The sequence below is a fragment of the Anomaloglossus baeobatrachus genome, chromosome 12, assembly GCF_048569485.1.
Source record: "Anomaloglossus baeobatrachus isolate aAnoBae1 chromosome 12, aAnoBae1.hap1, whole genome shotgun sequence".
NCBI classification, from domain to species: Eukaryota; Metazoa; Chordata; class Amphibia; order Anura; family Aromobatidae; genus Anomaloglossus; species Anomaloglossus baeobatrachus.
In genome coordinates this window covers 24,011,988-24,030,839 of record NC_134364.1, presented here as the reverse complement: position 1 = coordinate 24,030,839, position 18,852 = coordinate 24,011,988, and the positions used below count along the sequence as shown (strand labels likewise).

General features: G+C 54.8%; 1 protein-coding gene across 1 annotated transcript in view; it reads left to right on the top strand.

Annotated features, from left to right (window-relative positions):
* The window catches only part of WDHD1 (WD repeat and HMG-box DNA binding protein 1), a 152,772-nt gene that overhangs the window by 63,093 nt on the left and 70,827 nt on the right, over nucleotides 1-18,852 (top strand). The window contains 3 exon segments of the mRNA XM_075330592.1: nucleotides 6,259-6,500; nucleotides 7,037-7,174; nucleotides 8,528-8,684. Coding sequence (XP_075186707.1) covers nucleotides 6,259-6,500; nucleotides 7,037-7,174; nucleotides 8,528-8,684 — 537 coding nt within the window.

Genomic DNA, 18,852 nt, shown 5'->3' with positions numbered 1-18,852 from the left:
GACACACAAAGTACTACACTTAAAAGTGTAGCTCCTCCCTCCGAGCATATACACCCCCTGGTAGCCAGTCCCAGACAGTTTATTGCTTTGTGTCAGGAGGCATACATCCACACATGCATTCTCATCTGATTTGTTTGACTTTTGGAAAGAGTTTGAAGAAAAGCGGGTCCATGTCTGGACTCCCGGCATGTCCCTTCTCACCCCACTGTGTCGGCGGTGTTGTTAAGGTTGATTTACAAGGCTGCAGCCTTACATGCCGCGCTCCTTCACCATCCCTTCTGGGCTCTGGCTTGAAGTGGGAGCCAGCACGGTCTCCATGCCTGGCAGGAGTCCGGTCTCCATCCACAGCCCCTTGTGGACCTTGGGGGTCCCAGTTCTTTATTGTAAGGGGAGAGTATGCTGTATGTGATTGTTTTAACTTTTCTGGCGGATTCTCTAGCTTTTGCCTGAGAACCGCGCCGATGGTGCCTGCTTGTCCGCCTCGCCGCTTAAATTTAGGCCCCGGCTTCGCCGGAGGCCTAGTTTCATTTTCCTGCCCTCGCATGTCACTCATGCAGAGGGACAGGTTCGGCTCCTCCCGGCTGCCGTTCTACACAGGGGAGGGACACTCCCAACTGCTGGGGCGTCCCTCCTTCCCTGCAGGTCTCTATAGCCCTCCAGTTCCCGCTCTTTTATAGGAACGCCCCCTAGTTTCTCAGGCAGAGTTCACTCTGCTCTGGGACATCCTGCATTCTGCATCTCTGCTGAGGTGCTGCGCACTGGGGGTCCGGGCTTCGGGATCTGGAGGGCACACAACACCGCGCTCAGCGGTCTGGTAAGCCACAGCCTGTCTCCGGTTGTGGACCTCTGTATTTTCTCCCTGGGGTTCATTCTCTGCAAAGCCCCCACTCCAGCAGCATGTCTCACACAAGGAGCAAGGCTCCAAAGCTTTATTCTGCATGCACTGCATGTAAGGTCTCTCAGGCTGCTGCTGCACCTGTGACTGAACCCCCGGCCTGGGTAGAGTCCTTTTCTAGGTCCATATCCCAGTCATTTGCTGAGTCCATGGGACTTTTGTCCAGGACTTTGATGAATATGCATCAGCCCCCCTCACAGGGTGCCTCTAATACTCTTGACAGAGGACTCCTATCCTCTGACCTCCGTCCATTGGAGCTCACGGAGGATTCATCATCTGATCCCAGACCCCGTCCTTCTAAGAGAAGGCGCAGGGTTTCCTCACCCTCCCCATCCCACGGCTCTGTCTCAAGAGCTGACTCTCAAGATGAGGAGGATGCCCTCACTGGGGGCTCGGAGGCTATGTATCCCATCGATTTCTCTGAGGGTGACTCAGATCTTAGGGATTTGATTGCTTCTATTAATTCTGTGCTGGATCTCAATCCGCCAGTGTCAGAGGAGCAACCCTCTCTGGCAGAAAAACATCAGTTTACCTCGCCTAAGAGAGTGAAGAGTGTGTTCTTTAACCACTCCAGTTTTCAGACCGCTGTGACCAAACCCAGGGCCTGCCCTGACAAACGCTTTCCAAAGCGTGGTTCTGATGACCGGTTTCCATTTCCACCTGAGGTGGTCAAGGAGTGGTCTCACTCCCCAAAGGTAGACCCTCCGGTGTCTAGGCTCTCAGCCCGGACCGTTGTGTCGGTGGCTGACGGCACCTCACTTAAGGATTCCACTGACCGTCAGATTGACCTTCTGGACAAATCTGTGTATGAAGCTGCGCGGGCCGCGTTTTCCCCGACTTTTGCAGCAGTGTGGGCTCTCAAAGCCATCTCTGCTTCTCTAGAGGAGATGCATTCCCTCACCAAGGAATCTATGCCTGAGATGGTTGCCTTAACTGCTCAGGCTTCAGCCTTTTCATCTTATGCCATGTCTGCCATGCTAGAGGCTGCTCACTGCACTGCGGTGGCTTCAGCTAATTCTCTTGTTATCCGCAGGATTTTGTGGCTTCGAGAGTGGAAGGCAGATGCTTCTTCCAAGAAGTTTATTGCTGGGCTCCCTTTTGCTGGTTCACGGCTGTTTGGTGAACAGCTGGATGAAATCATTAAAGAAGCTACTGGCGGGAAGAGTACTTCCTTGCCACAGACCAAGACCAGGAAACCCGCCCAGGGTAGGAATCAATCGAGGTTTCGTTCCTTTCGTTCCTCCAACTGGTCATCCTCTAAGCCTTCCGCCTCGTCCGCTAACTCAGCCAAGGATCAGAAATCCAACTGGCGCCCAAAAGCGTGTCCGCAGAAGACCGCAGGAGGTTCTGCTACTAAGGCAGCTTCCTCATGACTCTCGGCCCGCTCCAGCCACGTCCTTAGTCGGTGGCAGGCTCTCCCACTTTGGCGACGCTTGGTTAAAGCAAGTCTCCGATCAGTGGGTGAGAGACATCATATCTCACGGCTACAGGATAGAATTCTCTTCCAGCCCGCCAAACAGATTTTTTCTCTCAACTCCCCCCTGCTCCAAGGCCGCCGCCTTCTCGCAGGCCGTGGCGTCCTTGCAGGCCAACGGAGTGATTGTCCCAGTTCCCGCTCAGGAACGGTTCAGAGGTTTTTACTCAAATCTCTTCCTAGTTACAAAAAAGGACGGTACCTTCCGGCCCATCCTGGATCTCAAGCTTCTCAACAAGCATGTCCGGGTGCGGCATTTTCGCATGGAGTCTCTGCGATCAGTCATTGCCTCTATGACCCAAGGGGATTTCTTGGCGTCCATCGACATCAGAGATGCCTATCTACATGTGCCAATCGTAGTGCCACATCAGCGTTGGTTACGTTTTGCGATAGGAGAGGATCATTTCCAATTCGTGGCTCTCCCCTTCGGGTTAGCCACGGCCCCTCGGGTATTCACCAAGGTCATTCCGGCAGTGATTGCGGTCCTGCACCTCCAGGGGTTAGCAGTGCTTCCTTATCTGGACGACCTTCTGGTCAAGGGTACATCCAGCGCAGACTGTCAGCGGAGTGTTTCGCTCACTCTCGCCACTCTAGCCAAATTCGGGTGGATTGTCAATCTTCCCAAATCCACTCTGACTCCGACCCAGAGTCTCACGTACCTAGGGATGCAGTTCGAGACTTTGCCGGCACTTGTGAAGTTGCCCTTAATCAAACAGCAGTCTCTCCGGCTAGCGGTGCGCTCTCTGCTGAGGCGCCGCCGTTATTCCCTCAGGCGCCTGATGCAGGTGCTGGGTCAAATGGTGGCCTCCATGGAGGCGGTTCCCTTTGCCCAGTTCCATCTGCGTCCTCTGCAGCTGGACATTCTCCGCTGTTGGGACAAGCGGCCTTCCCCCTTGCAGAGGTTAGTGGCTCTGTCGCCACGGACCAGGAGCTCTCTTCAGTGGTGGCTTCGACCCCTCTCCCTGTCCCAAGGGCGCTCCTTCCTGATTCCGTCCTGGGTGATTCTCACCACGCATGCCAGCCTATCCGGCTGGGGAGCGGTACATCTCCACCACAGGGCACTTGGACTCCGTCCGAGTCAGCCCTTTCAATCAATGTGCTGGAAACCAGAGCTGTGCTTCTAGCTCTCCTAGCCTTTCACCACCTGTTGGCGGGCAGGCACATTCGAGTCCAGTCAGACAACGCGACAGCGGTTGCCTACATCAATCACCAAGGCGGGACACGCAGCCGCCTGGCAATGTTGGAGGTCCAACGCATTCTTCAATGGGTGGAGGACTCCAAGTCCACCATATCAGATTATCTCAGCTGTCAATCCGTGGACGGTGGCGAGTGGTCCCTGCACCCGGCAGTGTTTCAGTCAATCTGCCGCAAGTGGGGCACTCCGGACGTGGACCTAATGGCATCCCGTCACAACAACAAGGTTCCGGTTTACGTGGCTCGCTCCCACGATCCTCAGGCCTTCGCCGCGGACGCTCTGGTTCAAGACTGGTCCCAGTTTCGTCTGTCCTACGTGTTTCCCCCTCTAGCTCTCTTGCCCAGAGTCATGCGCAAGATCAGAATGGAGGGCCGTCGAGTCATCCTCATTGCACCGGACTGGCCCAGGCGAGCTTGGTATCCGGACCTGCTCCAACTGTCCGTGGAGATGCCGTGGCATCTTCCGGACCGTCCAGACCTGCTCTCGCAAGGTCCGTTTTTCCGCCCGAATTCTGCGGCACTCAAATTGACGGCGTGGCTCTTGAGTCCTGGATTTTGACGGCTTCTGGTATTCCTCCTGAAGTCATCTCCACTATGACTCGGGCCCGTAAGTCTTCCTCCGTCAAGATCTATCACAGGACATGGAAAATTTTCCTGTCCTGGTGTCGCTCTTCCGGCCATTCTCCTTGGCCATTCTCGTTGCCGACCCTTCTGTCTTTTTTACAGTCCGGTCTGCAGCTAGGACTGTCCCTCAACTCTCTCAAGGGACAAGTCTCAGCTCTATCAGTGCTGTTCCAGCGGCGTCTCACCCGGCTGGGTCAGGTCCGCACCTTCATGCAAGGTGCGTCTCACATCATTCCGCCTTATCGGCGGCCCTTGGATCCCTGGGACCTTAACTTGGTCCTCACGGTATTGCAGAAACCCCCTTTAGAGCCCCTTAGGGAGGTTTCTTTGTATTGTCTTTCTCAAAAGGTGGCCTTTCTAGTGGCCATAACTTCTCTCAGGAGAGTCTCTGATTTGGCTGCGCTCTCCTCGGAGTCACCTTTTTTGGTTTTTCACCAAGACAAGGTAGTTCTGCGTCCGACCCCGGACTTTCTTCCTAAGGTGGTCTCTCCCTTCCACCTTAACCAGGATATTTCCTTGCCTTCGTTCTGTCCGGCCCCTGTTCATCGCTTTCAGAAAGCGCTGCATATTCTAGATCTGGTGCGTGCTCTCCGGATCTATGTGTCTCGCACCGCTGCGCTTAGGCGGTGCACCTCTCTTTTTGTGCTAACCACAGGGCGGCGCAAGGGTCTCTCTGCTTCTAAGCCGACCTTGGCCCGTTGGATTAGATCGACCATTTCGGACGCCTACCAGTGTACTCAGGTGCCTCCCCCGCCGGGGATCAAAGCACACTCGACCGGAGCTGTCGGTGCCTTTTGGGCTTTTAGGCACCAGGCTACGGCTCAACAAGTCTGTCAGGCTGCCACTTGGACTAGCCTGCATACCTTTTCGAAGCACTACCAAGTGCATGCTCATGCTTCGGCAGATGCGAGCTTGGGCAGACGCATCCTTCAGGCGGCTGTCTCCCACTTGTGAAGTTAGGCTCCGCCTACTTCTTAGTTTTTCTGTTTATTCCCACCCATGGACTGCTTTGGAATGTCCCATGGTCTGGGTCTCCCAAAGGAACGATAAAGAAAAAGAGAATTTTGTTACTTACCGTAAATTCTTTTTCTTATAGTTCCGTATTGGGAGACCCAGCACCCTCCCTGTTGCCTGTTGGCAATTTTCTTGTTCCGTGTGTTATCACCGGCTGTTGTCGTGGACAGAGGCTCCGGTTGTTCCGGTTCTTGCTCTGTCTTTACTTGTGGGTGGATATTCTCCTTCAGCTTTTGCACTAAACTGGCTAGGACTGGCTACCAGGGGATGTATAAGCTCAGAGGGAGGAGCTACATTTTTAAGTGTAGTACTTTGTGTGTCCTCCGGAGGCAGAAGCTAAACACCCATGGTCTGGGTCTCCCAATACGGAACTATAAGAAAAAGAATTTACGGTAAGTAACAAAATTCTCTTTTTTATATATATATATATATATATATATATATATATATATATATTTTTTTTTTTTACATATATTTTTGATGCATTTGCTGACATGATAATGACAATTTCACACACTAATTTTTTTTAGCTCATGCAAAACTCCCCTCAAAAGCAGTCCTCTCGATTGAGAGTTGTTTAGGTGACACATAGGGACCATGGTAAAGTCACGTTTACATGGGACTGGTCTTCTCCAGACTTTCTGCAGCCTAACACCTATCTTGTGGGCTGTATCAGGATTTTTCCATAGTGAAACTTAGCCCTGAACTTGACTTCTATGGTGATAGTCAGTTTCTGCTGTGGATTTTATTAGACTGTAGGAATGGGCTATAGCGGTTGAACCCTTAAATGTAAAAGTGAATCCTTTGCTGCTGGCTATTATAAAGAGACAGATTTTGCTATACTCCCCTTTCCCAGGTACACTGGTGAGTCTCAGTATCTGACTTTGACAATGGTGTTGATGTCCTGGCAGCCGATGGGTGAGCTCAGTGGTTGTGATCGGGGCTTTTTCGAGTGCCCACAGGGATGTCCACACGATCTGCAGCCAATATCTGTCATGAGACTTCACAGCTAAATTTTACCGTAAGTGGTAATTGGTCTAATTTCTTATTTCCACAGCAAACTCCAGTGCCTGCACTTCAGCTCATGGGACAACAGCAAAGAATGGATGGTGGACATGCCCAAGGGAGAGGACATCCAGGCCGTGTGCCTGGGCCAGGGATGGGTGGCCTGTGCTACAAATGCCTCTTTAGTTCGCGTCTTCACTGTCGGTGGAATCCAGAGGGAGGTCTTCAGCCTTCTCGGGCCGGTTGTTTGCATGGCGGGTCACGGAGATCAGCTACTCCTTGTTTATCACAGAGGTTGGTCCTTTATATATGGAGAAATCTTAGTTACCTACGTTCACTGGTCCTGTCGGGGCTTCCGTCCAAACCTCCTGCAAAACGGGTTTCGGACACGTGGGCCGATGGGGCCACTGACTATAATGGGGCAGACGGAGTCAGCGTGTGCTCTGTTTTGCACCATTTTCGGGCGTATACCCTTTCTGCAGGCGGACACCCAGACATAGTAGAGTGCGTCTGGGTGTCCGCCTGCAGTAAGTATATACACCTGGAAATGGTGCACGATAGGGTACATGGCGACTACGTCTGCCCCATTTTAGTCAGTGGCCCCGTTGGCACATGTGTCCGAAACCCGTCTTGCGGAGGATTGGACGGAATCCTCGAAGGGACCAGTGAACGTATGTAATAGTGTGAAAGCGGCCTTATTCATCGTTGTGTATAATTACATAGTCTGTTATCGTCCATCTACATGAAGCTAATGCGCCGGGTTGTCTATTCGTCACCATTAAGTGCTGCCTTGTATATGTAAGTGGTAACCCCCTCGTCTACTGTCACAGGTACCGGCTTCGATGGAGACCAGTGTCTTGGAGTCCAGCTTCTTGAACTAGGTAAACGAAAGCGGCAACCCCTGCACGGAAACCCTCTGCCCCTGTCCAAGAAGAGTTTCCTCTCCTGGCTCGGATTCAGCGCTGAAGGTACGGTCTGGCATTATCTCCAGAGGGTGAGACGTGGTGTCACGTCATTCATGGCGGTAATTTTCACAGTAGAAGGCGGCATTTTTCATGAACGCAGGCACAGATCATGTTGCTAAAATATCTTCATTAGTGTTGAGTGGACCCGGATCAGCAAAATCCGGATCCGCGCGGTTTGAGTGACAGATCCGAGTCAGACCTGGACACGGGATTCCGGGTGCACGATCCGAATCCGTGTTTTTTGTTTTTTTTTCCTTTTTTCTTCTCTCCCTCTCACCCTCCCTCCCCCTCTCTCCCCCTCCCCCTCTCTCCCCCTACCCCTCCCTCCCCCTCCCCCCCTTCCCTCCCCCTCCCCCCCTTCCCTCCCCCTCCCCCCCTTCCCTCCCCCTCCCTCCCCCTCACCCTCCCTCCCCCTCACCCTCCCTCTCACCCTCCCTCCCCCTCACCCTCCCTCCCCCTCACCCTCCCTCCCCCTCCCCCTCCCTCCCCGTCCCCCTCCCTTCCCCTCCCCCTCCCTCCCCCTCCCGCTCCCCCTTCCTCCCCCTCACCCTCCCTCACCCTCTCCCCCTCCCTCCCCCTCGTCCCGTATTCCGCTCCTCATTGACCTATATAGGGCCGGATTCCGGATCGGATCCGAACTTCTTTGTCAACCCGCCGCGGATCCGCCGGACCCGGATTATTGCCAGTCCACTCAACTCTAATCTTCATACATTTGTCTACTCTGAGAAAAAGATTTATGGTCCATGCAGTTCAGTAGTTGGCCACAAGATGGCACCAGGCTCCCGGTTCACCAGCCGCGTCTTTCTGCTTTCGTTTAATTTGTCTAATTAACATATGCAGATAATTAGCGGCCTGACATACAATTACTGACGGATATGTATTTCCAGGAAGAACCACAAATTGTGCAATAATGGCAGTGGAAGACGCTGCGGATCCATTTCTAGTGTAATTTAATTTTTCATTCATAGAAGCAGATTGAATCTGTTAACGAGTATAGCAGCGTGCGGGGATCTGCACGGAAAACACAAGTAGCCGGCATTTCTGCTGATAGTTAGGTCTTGGCCTTTGTATAAGGCTCGACAGCAGCGCAGAATAAGCTCCGCTCCCCAATAATCGGCCACTTGCACCTCCTGGCCCTAATCTTCGGAGGTAAATACGTCCTCCGTTCTGGTGATTACTCGTTATCCCACTCCCATCTAACAATTCTGATCCATCCTGGGGATAGGTGATCATTTTTGGAGGCTGAACCCGGTAAAGGTTTTAGATTTGGTTTATCATTCCACATACACAAACAGGGCAATCTCAGGTTGTTAGAGGCATAACTGGATGACTGTAGCCGGTGTATTTTCCTATCAGGGAGCCCCTGTTACGTAGATTCGGAGGGCGTCGTGCGGCTACTGAACAGATCTCTGGGACATACGTGGACCCCCGTGTGCAACACCAGGGAACATTGCAAAGGAAAGTCTGATCATTATTGGGTGGTCGGGGTCCTCGAGAACCCCCAGCAGCTGAGGTCAGTATCAACCTATCTTATTTGCTCTACCTGCACAGTAAACCTTCCATAAAATGTGGGATATTTGGTCTTTGTGGCTCTGTCATGTCCATTTACAAACCCCTGCTTCAGACTAGCAAGGCTATGTGCACACAGTGCATTTCTTCATCGTTCCTTATGGGAGACCCAGACCATGGGTGTATAGCTTCTGCCTCCGGAGGACACACAAAGTACTACACTAAAAAGTGTAGCTCCTCCCTCCGAGCATATACACCCCCTGGATGACCACATCTAGCCAGTTCAATGCTTTGTGTTCAGGAGGATCACACACACACATGCATTCTCATCTGATTTTTGATTTTTGATTTCAAAGAGTTGGAAGAAAAGCGGGTCCAAGCTGGACTCCCGGCATGTCCCTTCTCACCCCACTGTGTCGGCGGTGCTGTTAAGGTTGATTTACAAGGCTGGAGCCTTACATGCCGCGCTCCTTCACCATCCCTCGGGCTCTGGCTTGAAGTGGGAGCCATCACGGTTCTCTCTGCTTTGCAGGAGACCGGTCTCCATCCGCAGCCCTTTCAGGACCCTGCCGGACGGAGCACTCACCCCTCAGGGACCTGGCCCTGCGTCTCATAAGCTAAGTATTGAGACGTTATTGAAGGGTCCCTTGTGCATTTATTGTGGGGAGAGTGTGTTATGTCACTGTGCTGTGATTTCCGGCCGGTTCTCTGGTTTCTCCTGAGAACCGCGCCGAGGGTGCCTGCTCGTCGGCCGCATGAGAAAATTTAGGCCCCGGCTTCGGCTGCGGCCTAGTTTCGTTTTCACTGCCCCTGCATGTCAGTCATGCAGGGGAACAGTGCGGCGCCGCCCACCGGCCGTTCAGCAGAGGGGAGGACACTCCTCTCTGAGGAGATGTTTCCCTCCCCTGTATTTCTCCTTGGCCCTCCGGTTCCCGCTCTTGGCCTAAACTCCGCCCCCCCTCCTCACTCTGGCGCCATTTTATCAGCGTTTACACACTGATCGGCGCTGGCTGCTGCAGCTCTGCATCTGTCTGGGGGTCCAAGCTGTGGAATCCGGAGGGCACACAAAACGGTCTGGTAAGCCACAACCTCTGGTTGTGGACTTTATTATACACTCTCTGGGGGTCATTCTGAAGGAGTGTGTTCTTTACTGCAGAGCCTCCACCTCAGCGGCATGTCTCTCACAAGGAGCAAGGCTGTACCCTATATGCACTGCATGTAAGCTCGTACTGCCTGAACCGAGCACATATCCACATTGCGATGCCTGCTCTAACATGGTGGTGCCTCAGCCTGGAGTCTCCCCAGGGGTCCCTCCGGCTGCTCCGGCCCCGGTGGCTGAACCCCCGGCTTGGGTAGCATCGTTTTCTAAAGCTATCTCCCAGTCCTTTGCCGACTCCATGGGACAGCTGTCCCGGACTCTGCTGACCATGCATCAGCCCCCTTCTCAGGGCGCCTCTGCTGCTCCGACTCGCTCTGCAGAGCTCACAAAGGATTTTTCATCTGTTCCCAGACCCCGTCCTCCTAAACGGAGACGCAGGGACTCTTCTCCTTTCTCGTCCCACGGCTCTGATTCACGAGCTGAATCGCAGGGCGAGGAGGATGCCTTTACTGTGGACTCGGACGCTACCTCTATGTACCCCATTGATCTATCTGAAGGGGATGCGGATGTTAGTGACTTGATTGCGTCCATTAATTCCGTACTGGACCTCAATCCACCAGTGTCAGAGGAACAAGCCTCTCTGGTAGAAAAACACCAGTTTACCTCACCTAAGAGAGCAAGGAGTATGTTTTTTTAACCACTCCAGTTTTCAGGCCACTGTGACCAAGCCCAGGGCCTGTCCTGACAAACGCTTCCCAAAGCGTAGTTCTGATGACCGTTTTCCCTTTCCACCAGAGGTGGTCAAGGAGTGGGCTCATTCACCAAAGGTAGATCCTCCGGTGTCTAGAATCTCAGCCCGGACAGTTGTATCTGTGGCCGATGGCACCTCACTTAAGGATCCCACTGACCGCCAGGTTGACCTTCTGGCCAAATCTGTATATGAGGCGGCAGGGGCCTCGTTCTCCCCGTCTTTTGCAGCGGTGTGGGCTCTTAAGGCCGTCTCTGCTTCTCTGGAGGAGATGCATTCCCTCACCAGGGACTCTATGCCCGAAATGGTTGCCTTAACTTCCCAGGCTTCGGCTTTTTCATCCTATGCCATGTCTGCCATGCTGGAGGCTTCTCACCGCACGGCGGTGGCTTCCGCTAATTCCCTCGCGATCCGCAGGATCTTGTGGCTTCGAGAGTGGAAAGCAGACGCTTCTTCCAAGAAGTACCTTGCTGGGCTCCCATTTGCTGGGTCCCGGCTGTTCGGTGAACAACTGGATGAAATTATTAAGGAAGCTACTGGCGGGAAGAGTACTTCCTTGCCACAAACTAAAACCAGGAAACCTGTCCAGGGCAGGAACCAGTCGAGGTTTCGTTCCTTTCGTTCCTCTAACTGGTCATCCTCTAAGCCCTCAGCCTCGTCCACTAACTCAGCCAAGGATCGAAAACCCAGCTGGCGCACGAAGCCGCGTCCTCAGAAGAGCGGAGGAGCTGCTGCCACTAAGGCAGCCTCCTCTTGACTATCTGACTGCGCCAGCAACGTCCTTGGTCGGTGGCAGGCTCTCCCACTTTGGCGACGTGTGGTTCCAACACGTCTCCGATCAGTGGGTGCGGGATATCATCTCCCACGGCTACAGGATAGAATTTTCTTCCAGCCCGCCAAACAGATTTTTTCTGTCCACTCCCCCCTGCTCCAAACCCGCCGCCTTCTCTCAGGCCGTGGCATCCTTGCAGGCCAACGGAGTAATTGTTCCGGTTCCCGCCCGGGAACGGTTCAGAGGTTTTTTACTCAAACCTCTTCCTAGTCCCCAAGAAGGACGGTTCCTTCTGGCCCATCCTGGATCTCAAGCTTCTCAACAAGCATGTTCAGGTGCGGCACTTTCGCATGGAATCTCTGCGATCGGTCATTGCCTCAATGACCCAAGGAGATTTTCTAGCATCCATCGACATCAGAGATGCCTATCTGCATGTGCCAATTGCAGTTTCACACCAGCGTTGGCTACGTTTTGCAATCGGAGAGGAACATTTCCAATTCGTGGCTCTCCCCTTCGGGTTAGCCACGGCCCCTCGTGTATTCACCAAGGTCATGGCAGCAGTGGTTGCGGTTCTGCACCTCCAGGGGTTGGCAGTGATTCCTTACCTGGACGACCTTCTAGTCAAGGCTTCATCCAGCGCAGACTGTCAGCGGAGTGTCTCGCTCACTCTCGCCACGCTTGTTCAATTCGGGTGGCTTGTCAATCTGCCCAAGTCCACTCTGACCCCGACCCAGAAACCTACGTACCTAGGGATGCAATTCGAGACTCTGCCGGCACTTGTGAAGCTGCCCTTAGTCAAACAGCAGTCCCTTCACTAGCGGTGCGCTCTCTGTTGAAGCCCCGCCGTCATTCCATCAGGCACCTCATGCAGGTGCTGGGTCAGATGGTGGCGTCAATGGAAGCGGTTCCCTTTGCCCAGTTCCATCTGCGTCCCCTGCAGCTGGACATTCTCCGCTGTTGGGACAAGCGGACCTCTTCCTTGCACAGGCTAGTGGCTCTGTCGCCACAGACCAGGAGCTCTCTTCAGTGGTGGCTTCGGCCCCTCTCTCTGTCCCAGGGACACTCCTTTCTGGCCCCGTCCTGGGTGATTCTCACCACGGATGCCAGTCTATCCGGCTGGGGAGCAGTGTTTCTCCACCACCGAGCACAGGGCACTTGGACTCCGTCCGAATCAGCCCTCTCGATCAATGTGCTGGAAATCAGAGCTGTGCTCCTAGCTCTCGTAGCCTTTCACCACCTGTTTGCGGGCAAGCACATTCGAGTCCAGTCAGACAACGCGACAGCAGTTGCCTACATCAATCACCAGGGCGGGACTCGCAGCCGCCTAGCAATGTTGGAAGTTCAACGTATCCTTCAGTGGACGGAGGACTCCAAGTCCACCATATCCGCAGTCCACATCCCAGGCGTAGAAAACTGGGAGGCAGATTATCTCAGCCGTCAAACCGTGGACAGCGGCGAGTGGGCCCTGCATCCGGCAGTGTTCCGGTCAATCTGCCGCAAGTGGGGCACTCCGGAAGTGGATCTAATGGCATCCCGGCACAACAACAAGGTCCCGGTTTACGTGGCTCGCTCCCACGATCCTCAGGCCTTGGCGGCGGACGCGCTGGTTCAGGATTGGTCCCAGTTCCGTCTGGCCTACGTGTTTCCCCCTCTAGCTCTCTTGCCCAGAGTCCTGCGCAAGATCAGAATGGAGGGCCGTCGGGTCATAATCATTGCTCCAGACTGGCCCAGGCGAGCTTGGTACCCAGACCTGCTCCGTCTGTCCGTAGAGGTGCCGTGGCATCTCCCGGACCGCCCAGACCTTCTCTCACAAGGTCCGTTTTTCCGCCAGAATTCTGCGGCTCTCAGATTGACGGCGTGGCTCTTGAGTCCTGGATCCTGACGGCTTCAGGCATTCCTTCCGAGGTCATCTCTACTATGACTCAGGCTCGGAAGTCTTCCTCGGCCAGGATTTACCACAGGACTTGGAGAATTTTCCTGTCCTGGTGTCGCTCTTCCGGCCATGCTCCTTGGCCGTTTTCCTTGCCGACCATCCTGTCCTTTCTACAGTCCGGTCTGCAGCTAGGACTATCCCTCAATTCCCTCAAGGGACAGGTCTCGGCTCTGTCGGTATTGTTCCAGCGGCGTATCGCCCGACTGGCCCAGGTGCGCACCTTCATGCAGGGCGCATCTCACATCATTCCGCCTTACCGGCGGCCTCTGGATCCCTGGGACCTTAATCTGGTCCTCACGGCCTTACAGAAACCCCCCTTTGAGCCTCTTAGGGAGGTTTCTTTGTTTCGACTTTCACAGAAAGTCGTCTTTCTGGTGGCCATAACTTCTCTCAGGAGAGTCTCTGATTTGGCTGCGCTCTTTTCGGAGTTTCCCTTTTTGGTTTTTCACCAAGACAAGGTGGTTCTCCGTCCGACTCCGGACTTTCTCCCTAAGGTGGTGTCACAAACCACCGGGGGGGTCACTCAGAAATCCCCCGCGCTGGCTACCAGTACGTCACAATCGGGGGGTAACAAGTGGGGGTCACCCCTCCTTTATACCTCCCGACCGACAGACAGAGCACGTGACGCGCTCTCTAGCGCCCCTCTTATAGTCAGGCCAATTATGGAATTGCCCGACAATAAGCAAGGAGGCCGCTATACTACTTATGCCGATTATTGAAGGGTCCCCGGTGAGAGTAAGGTATATATTCCCCCGACCTCCGCGGGCGGAATATATAATATCTTCCCGAATCTCACTGGCCTCCCCACAATAATCCTTGGCACAACTCGCTGCCACCAACCGCTTCACGGTAACTATTAGCCGAACACACAGACGTGGGATTCAAGATCGAGATAACAGAACAGCCCAAGATTAATTATATACTTTAATCAGCCTAAAGCACACTAGAACTACAATATATACAATAGGGAATCTACAGAATATACATATGTCAGAGTACAGTTACAGATAAAGCATGGTTTACAACAGGTATGCAATTCAATCAGTTACCTTGTGCGTCTGGCCACAGGGGGGCGCTGTAGACCAGGTTTCCAGGAACTCTCTCACAGGTCTGTCCCAACCAGGCCCCCGAGCAGAAGAACCTTGGAAAATGGCCGAAGCAGGGTTATCAACCTGGGCAAATCCAGGTCTCCTCCTACCTTAGTGACCTCACGGGGAAGCACTGCCACTCCCCCTGCATGGATCAGAATTATCCAGAAAAGGGGATTTTGGCCATAACTGTGCCTGGGAGCGTCGTAGACGGACGCCAATGCTCTCATTGTGACAGTTATGAATTTAGCTGCAGAACGAGGGGACTCATGACCTGTCTACGAGTTCCCATATGGCTGATATCACGCCTGGGGCATTTCCCAATGTCCTGTTCCCATAAAAAGGGGGTGCCGGCATCGTCCACATGCGGAGACACCATTTTTATGGTTGCCATATTTATCGGAAATATGGCTTGCGAGATATGAACCATTTTTTACTGGAGTCGTTCTGTCTGGCTATTTCCATAGCCTTGCTAACTAGCTAGCAGCTCCTACTACAGGGTGACGGCAGGGAGTCATCCTGTATCCATTGTCCTAAAGCCACCTAATTTCCATATCACAGGACATGGCCATGGATTTGTTGCTAAACCAGTTGTGTGAAGGGAAGGGGGTAGTGACACCAGGAGAGGGCTTCCTGACATGACTTGAATGTCATGATTTATCGTCATATCTCCGGATTTACCTCACACCTCCCCCCTTTTGAGGGCGCTAGGGGGCAGCACACTCCGGTGTTCCCCCGTGCGCCCGTCCGCGACCTCTCCTTGTCGGGACAGCCCGTCTGCGTTACCGTGGTCACGGCCCCTTTTGTGGCGAATGGTGAAGTCGTATTGCTGGAGCGCAAGGCTCCATCGCAACAATCGCCCATTCGTCCCAGAGACGGTGTGCAACCAGCTGAGGGGATTGTGGTCCGTCTCCACGATGAAGTGGCGCCCGTATAGATAGGGTTGCAGACGCTGCAGGGCCCACACTATGGCCAGGCACTCCTTCTCCATCGTGGAATAGGCAACTTCCCTTGGTAACAGCTTCCTGCTCAGGTACAAGACTGGGTGCTCTTGGCTCGCAGAGTCCACCTGGCTGAGCACCGCACCGAGGCCGAAGTCACTGGCGTCGGTCTGTACTACAAACGGCCGCGTGAAGTCGGCTGCCTGTAGCACGGGCGGGCTGGACAGGGCGTCCTTTAGGGCCCGGAAGGCTGTCTCGCAGTCCATTGTCCAATCGACTGCAGAGGGCAGCTTCTTCTTGGTGAGGTCCGTCAAGGGCTTTGCCAGGCTACTATAGCGTGGAACAAACCTCCTATAGTACCCAGCGGTCCCCAAGAAGGACATCACCTGCTTCTTGGTCCTGGGGGTGGGCCAGGATGCGATGGCCTCCACTTTCTCAGGCTCGGGCTTCAGCGTTCCCCCACCTACCCGGTGACCGAGGTACTGGACCTCGCTCATGGCCAGCTGACACTTTCCCGGCTTGATGGTCAGACCTGCCCGGTGGATCCGCCTGAGCACCTGTGCTAGATGCTCTAGGTGGTCCTCCCAGGTGGGACTGAAGACGGCAATGTCATCCAGGTACGCGGCCGCGTACCCTTCAAGTCCCTTGAGCAGGGTGTTGACCATCCGCTGGAAAGTGGCAGGGGCATTCCTCATCCCGAATGGCATCACCGTGGACTCGTACAGTCCAAATGGGGTAATAAAGGCAGAGCGTTCCCTGGCCTTGCGAGTCAGGGGGATCTGCCAATATCCCCGGCTCAGGTCCATGATGGTCAGGTACTGAGCCCCGGCCAACTGATCGAGCAGGTCATCGATGCGTGGCATTGGGTACGCATCGGCGACCGTGACAGCATTGAGCCCCCTGTAGTCCACGCAGAACCGAGTGGTTCGGTCCTTCTTAGGGACGAGGACTACAGGCGAGGCCCAAGCGCTGTTGGATGCCTGGATCACCCCCAGCTCCAGCATCTCGTCAATCTCCTGGCGCATGTGTTGCTGCACCTCCAGGGAGACCCGATATGCTGAACGCCGGATCGGGGGATGATCCCCAGTGTCCACGTGATGGACAGCCAAGTCAGTCCTTCCGGGCTGGTTGGTAAACAACCCCCGGAAGGGGTGTAGGGTGGCCCACAGCTGGGACCGTTGGTCCTCCAAGAGCTGGTGGCCAACCTCCACATCCTCAAGGGATCCGCCTGCCCTAACCTGGGCTAGCATATCCAAGAGGGTTTCCGCTTCTCCCTCCTCGGGCAGGTTGCACACGGGGAGCGCACATGCCTCCCGCTCATGATGTGCCTTCATCATGTTCACATGGAAGGGCTTCCGCCTTCCACGGGCAGGGTCCAGGGTGACCAGGTACGTCACAGGGTTGAGCTGCTGGTACACGAGGTATGGGCCTTCCCAGGCTGCCTGAAGCTTGTCCTGTGGTACGGGGACCAGTACCCACACCTCTTGACCCACTTGGTAGGTCCTCTCACAAGCGTTCTGGTCGTACCAACGCTTCTGATCGGCCTGGGCTTGAGCCATATTGTCGTGTACCAGTTGCGTCAAGGCCTGCATTTTGTCCCGGAAGCGCATGACATACTCGATAACCGACACTCCAGGGGTGGCCAAATCCCCTTCCCAAGCCTCTTTCACCAGAGCCAGGGGGCCCCGCACACGTCGCCCGTACAGGAGCTCAAACGGTGAGAATCCTGTTGAGGCCTGTGGAACCTCCCGGTAAGCAAATAACAGGTGTGGGAGATACCGCTCCCAGTCACGCCCATGGGAGTCGACCAACATCTTAAGCATCTGCTTCAAGGTGCCATTGAACCGCTCGCACAGGCCATTAGTCTGTGGATGGTACGGGCTGGCCACCAGATGTCGCACCTGGACTTGCTTACAGAGGGTCTCCATCAGCTGGGACATGAATTGGGTCCCCCGGTCAGTGAGCATTTCCTGGGGAAAACCCACTCGGGAGAAAATCTCCAGCAATGCGGTGGCCACCTTGTCAGCCCGAATGGACGACAAGGCCACTGCTTCTGGGTACCGGGTGGCATAGTCCACTACCGTCAGTATGAAGCGTTTCCCGGAGCTGCTGGGGATGGCCAGCGGGCCGACCAGATCCACAGCCACCCTCCTGAAAGGCTCATCGATGATGGGCAGAGATACCAGTGGGGCTTTGGGGCGTGGCCCCGCCTTCCCCACTCTCTGACAGGTTTCACACGAACGGCAGTAGGCAGCCACATCGGCCCCCATTTTTGGCCAGTAGAAATGCTGGTTTAACCTGGCCTTGGTCTTAGCGATCCCTAGGTGTCCGGCCATCGGAATCTCATGTGCGATCCGCAACAACTCCGTCCGGAACGGATAGGGTACCACCAACTGTCGGTCCCTGGGCCACGCCTCCGGTGAACCCTGCTGGACCGTGGCCCGGTACAGCCGTCCTTGGTCCCAGACCACTCGCTCCGGGTCCGAGTCCGAGGGAGGCTGTGCCGCCTGCTCCTTTAGAGCTTTCAGGCTGTCGTCAGCTTCTAACGCTGCCTGAAACTCCTGACTAGATGTGGCCAGAATCGACGAGACTGTCACATCTTCAGTCAGTACCCCGGGACCTGTGTCCTGGCCTCCACCTGACTCGGCTGCCACTTGGTCAGAAGGGGAAGAGCTATCGGACCTCCGGGAGGCCCCTTGGCTTCCAGCACTCCCACTGCGGGTGACAGCGGCCACAGCCGCTGCGACCGTGGGTCGTGCCTGCTCCTCCTCCGTTCCTGACCAAGTCGCCGGTTCAGGCAGACCCACCTGGCTTCCTGACACCCCGGTTGTGGGGGAACCATGCACCGAGATCTTACCTGGGAGCACTTCCGCTCCTGGACTGGCCCCAATCTCACCTGCCTGTTCCCCTCCTGCAGCAACAGAACCCCGCTGTGAAATCTCTGGGGACCCCACATTTGCTGTGGTAGCCCCCACCCCACACACTGGTCCTCCCCCTGCAGCACCCTGCTCTCTGCTTATCCCTGCAGAGGGCAACAGATCCCAGCTCACAGGCTGGTTACTTGTAGAGGCATTGTCACACCTTTCTCTGACCCCCTCCCCTGTCACAGCTGCAGCTGTGTGTGTGTCTATGGTGTCTGTGCAAGCAGAAATATCAGAGTTCACTCCCTCCTCCCTTACATCATTCATAGATAACACATTAACATTGTTAGGAGTCATGTCAGTACGGGCTGAAGATTCAGCCCTTGGTTGGGGCCCAAACTGGGAGGTTATCTGCCCCAAATCTGTCCCAAGTAGCACGTTTGCAGGGATCCGATCAGTTACCCCCACCTCCCTCACCCCTCGCCCTGCGCCCCAGTCCACATAAATGTCAGCAACAGGCAGCGCCGGGTCAATGCCTCCAATCCCAGAGACAGCGAGGGTTTTTCCAGGGATCAAGTCTTGGGGGGACACCATCTCAGGCCGCACCAGAGTCACCTCCGAGGCGCTGTCTCGCAGTCCTATGGTCACAGACTGGCCGACGGTGACAGGTTGGAAGCTGTCCAGGGACCTACCACCACCCCCACCCACACAATACACCTTGGGCGGCCCT